This window comes from Salmo salar, unplaced genomic scaffold (assembly GCF_905237065.1).
Source record: "Salmo salar unplaced genomic scaffold, Ssal_v3.1, whole genome shotgun sequence".
In the NCBI taxonomy this organism is placed as follows: Eukaryota; Metazoa; Chordata; class Actinopteri; order Salmoniformes; family Salmonidae; genus Salmo; species Salmo salar.
In genome coordinates, this window is record NW_025548700.1 from 102,501 (window position 1) to 107,500 (window position 5,000).

At 44.3% G+C, this 5,000-nt stretch overlaps 1 protein-coding gene across 1 annotated transcript in view; it reads left to right on the forward strand.

Moving 5' to 3' along the window:
• The window catches only part of LOC106595170 (caspase recruitment domain-containing protein 11), a 152,258-nt gene that overhangs the window by 76,872 nt on the left and 70,386 nt on the right, over positions 1 to 5,000 (forward strand). The window contains exon 10 of the mRNA XM_045712666.1: positions 3,354 to 3,473. Within this exon, the coding sequence (XP_045568622.1) occupies positions 3,354 to 3,473 (120 nt within the window). The remainder of the gene's footprint in view (positions 1 to 3,353; positions 3,474 to 5,000) is intronic.

The window sequence follows — 5,000 nt, forward strand, 5'->3', positions numbered from 1 at the left end:
GATGATCTTCATCAGATGACAACCCTAGGACATTATGTTATACAATACATGCATGTTTTGTTCAATCAAGTTCATATTTATATCAAAAACCAGCTTTTTACATTAGCATGTGACGTTCAGAACTAGCATACCCCCCGCAAACTTCCGGGGAATTCGCTAACATTTTACTAAATTACTCAAGATAAAAGTTCACAAAAAGCATAACAATTATTTTAAGAATTATAGATACAGACCTCCTCTATGCACTCGATATGTCCGATTTTAAAATAGCTTTTTGGTGAAAGCACATTTTGCAATATTCTAAGTACATAGCCCAGGCATCACGGGCTCGCTATTTAGACACCCGGCAAGTTTAGCACTCACCATAATCATATTTACTATTATAAAAGTTTCATTACCTTTTGTTGTCTTCGTCAGAATACACACCCAGGACTGCTACTTCAATAACAAATGTTGGTTTGGTCCAAAATAATCCATCGTTATATCCGAATAGCGGCGTTTTGTTCGTATGCGTTCCAGACACTATCCGAAATAGTAAAGAAGTGTCACGCGCATGGCGCAATTCGTGACAATAAAATTCTAAGTATTCCATTACCGTACTTCGAAGCATGTCAACCGCTGTTTAAAATCAATTTTTACGACATTTTTCTCGTAGAAAAGCGATAATATTCCGACAGGGAATCTCCTTTTCGGCAAACAGAGGAAAAAAATCCCAAAGGCGGGGCGGTCGGGGTCACGCGCATAAGCTAGTGTCTCTTGATCGGCCACTTGAGAAAGGCGATAATGTGTTTCAGCCTGGGACTGGGATGACGACATTCTGTTTTTTCCCGGGCTATGAGCGCCTATGGACGACGTAGGAAGTGTCACGTTAGAGCAGAGATCCTTAGTAAATGATAGAGATGGAAAAGAAGTTCAACAAATGGTCAGACAGGCCACTTCCTGTAAAGGAATCTCTCAGGTTTTGACCTGCCATTTGAGTTCTGTTATACTCACAGACACCATTCAAACAGTTTTAGAAAATTTAGGGTGTTTTCTATCCATATGTAATAAGTATATGCATATTCTAGTTACTGGGTAGGAGTGGTAACCAGATTAAATCGGGTATGTTTTTTATCCAGCCGTGTCAATGCTGCCCCCTAGCCCTAACAGGTTAATTAACAAGCTAATGTTAGCTAGCTAGCTAACTAATGTAACGAGCTAGTGCACATTATCAAACCTAACAAAAACATCCTTCTTCAAGCACCAAACTCCTTAGCTTGATGTAAAATACGTAAAGACTCTAGAAAACATCTTGAAGTCGTCTGGTTTTCGGATGAAAAGAGGGAGGAGCACCCTGGGAAAAGGACCCTCCTTTCCCTTTTTCCTCCAGTGAGATTCCCCTGAGTGGACGTTCGTGCTCTCTGATTGGCTCAAAGTCACGTTGTTGACCACTGACGAACATTGCGTTTCTACGAGTAGAAAGTCCAGGTTTGTCGGTACCAAGTTGGATCAAAGCGGTTACTAGCCGCCCCGGGGCGAGAGAAGGAACGGCCTCCCACTGAGATAACGACCTATCGGTTACTAGCCGCCCCGGGGCAAGAGAAGGAACGGCCTCCCACTGCCATAACGACCTATCGGTTACTAGCCTCCCCGGGGCAAGAGAAGGAACGGCCTCCCACTGAGATAACGACCTATCGGTTACTAGCCGCCCCGGGGCGAGAGAAGGAACGGCCTCCCACTGCGATAACGACCTATCGGTTACTAGCCGCCCCGGGGCAAGAGAAGGAACGGCCTCCCACTGAGATAACGACCTATCGGTTACTAGCCGCCCCGGGGCAAGAGAAGGAAGGGCCTCCCACTGCGATAACGACCTATCGGTTACTAGCCGCCCCGGGGCAACAGAAGGAACGGCCTCCCACTGCGATAACGACCTATCGGTTACTAGCCGCCCCGGGGCGAGAGAAGGAACGGCCTCCCACTGCGATAACGACCTATCGGTTACTAGCCGCCCCGGGGCGAGAGAAGGAACGGCCTCCCACTGAGATAATGACCTATCGGTTACTAGCCGCCCCGGGCGAGAGAAGGAACGGCCTCCCACTGAGATAACGACCTATCGGTTACTAGCCGCCCGGGGCAAGAGAAGGAAGGGCCTCCCACTGCGATAACGACCTATCGGTTACTAGCCGCCCCGGGGCGAGAGAAGGAACGGCCTCCCACTGAGATAACGACCTATCGGTTACTAGCCTCCCCGGGGCAAGAGAAGGAACGGCCTCCCACTGAGATAACGACCTATCGGTTACTAGCCGCCCGGGCGAGAGAAGGAACGGCCTCCCACTGCGATAACGACCTATCGGTTACTAGCCGCCCGGGCGAGAGAAGGAACGGCCTCCCACTGCGATAACGACCTATCGGTTACTAGCCGCCCGGGCGAGAGAAGGAACGGCCTCCCACTGCGATAACGACCTATCGGTTACTAGCCGCCCCGGGGCGAGAGAAGGAACGGCCTCCCACTGAGATAATGACCTATCGGTTACTAGCCGCCCCGGGGCGAGAGAAGGAACGGCCTCCCACTGAGATAACGACCTATCGGTTACTAGCCGCCCCGGGGCAAGAGAAGGAAGGGCCTCCCACTGCGATAACGACCTATCGGTTACTAGCCGCCCCGGGGCGAGAGAAGGAACGGCCTCCCACTGAGATAACGACCTATCGGTTACTAGCCTCCCCGGGGCAAGAGAAGGAACGGCCTCCCACTGAGATAACGACCTATCGGTTACTAGCCGCCCCGGGGCGAGAGAAGGAACGGCCTCCCACTGAGATAACGACCTATCGGTTACTAGCCGCCCCGGGGCGAGAGAAGGAACGGCCTCCCACTGCGATAACGACCTATCGGTTACTAGCCTCCCCGGGGCAACAGAAGGAACGGCCTCCCACTGCGATAACGACCTATCGGTTACTAGCCGCCCCGGGGCAAGAGAAGGAACGGCCTCCCAATGCGATAACGACCTATCGGTTACTAGCCGCCCCGGGGCAAGAGAAGGAACGGCCTCCCACTGCGATAACGACCTATCAGCAGTCAGATATCTTGGTGTGTCGGATTAGGATCAGGATTAGGATTAGGATTAGGATTAGATTAGTTCATCTGAAATCAACATTTACTAATTTGGTGTTTTGTTTTGTGACACACCTCTGTGTGTGTGTGTGTGTGTGTGTGTGTGTGTGTGTGTGTGTGTGTGTGTGTGTGTGTGTGTGTGTGTGTCTGTGTGTGTGTGTGTGTGTGTGTGTGTGTGTGTGTGTGTGTGTGTGTGTGTCTGTGTGTGTCTGTGTGTGTGTGTGTGTGTGTGTGTGTGTGTGTGTGTGTGTGTGTGTGTGTGTAGATCAGAGAGTTGGAGGAGAGGAGTGACGAGCTGCATACAGAGATTGTTCATAAAGAGGCTAAGATCGTCACGTTGGAGTCCAGACTGAGACGCCTGTCGAAAGATACTGCTCTGGACCAGGTAACACACACACACACACACACACACACACACACACACACACACACACACACACACACACACACACACACACACACACACACACACACACACACACAGAAAGATACTGCTCTGGACAGGTAACACACACACACACACACACACACACACACACACACACACACACACACACACACACACACACACACACACACACACACACACACACAGAAAGATCCTACTCTGGACCAGGTAACACACAGAAAGATGAAAGATCCTACTAGGTATATATATATATAATATACCAGGTAACAGATCCTACTAGGTATATATATATATAATATACCAGGTAACAGATCCTACTAGGTATATATATATATAATATACCAGGTAACAGATCCTACTAGGTATATATATATATAATATACCAGGTAACAGATCCTACTAGGTATATATATATATAATATACCAGGTAACAGATCCTACTAGGTATATATATATATAATATACCAGGTAACAGATCCTACTAGGTATATATATATATAATATACCAGGTAACAGATCCTACTAGGTATATATATATATAATATACCAGGTAACAGATCCTACTAGGTATATATATATATAATATACCAGGTAACAGATCCTACTAGGTATATATATATATATAATATACCAGGTAACAGATCCTACTAGGTATATATATATATAATATACCAGGTAACAGATCCTACTAGGTATATATATATATATATAATATACCAGGTAACAGATCCTACTAGGTATATATATATATAATATACCAGGTAACAGATCCTACTAGGTATATATATATATAATATACCAGGTAACAGATCCTACTAGGTATATATATATATAATATACCAGGTAACAGATCCTACTAGGTATATATATATATAATATACCAGGTAACAGATCCTACTAGGTATATATATATATAATATACCAGGTAACAGATCCTACTAGGTATATATATATATATAATATACCAGGTAACAGATCCTACTAGGTATATATATATAATATACCAGGTAACAGATCCTACTAGGTATATATATATATAATATACCAGGTAACAGATCCTACTAGGTATATATATATATAATATACCAGGTAACAGATCCTACTAGGTATATATATATAATATACCAGGTAACAGATCCTACTAGGTATATATATATATAATATACCAGGTAACAGATCCTACTAGGTATATATATATATAATATACCAGGTAACAGATCCTACTAGGTATATATATATATATAATATACCAGGTAACAGATCCTACTAGGTATATATATATATAATATACCAGGTAACAGATCCTACTAGGTATATATATATATAATATACCAGGTAACAGATCCTACTAGGTATATATATATAATATACCAGGTAACAGATCCTACTAGGTATATATATATATATAATATACCAGGTAACAGATCCTACTAGGTATATATATATATATAATATACCAGGTAACAGATCCTACTAGGTATATATATATAATATACCAGGTAA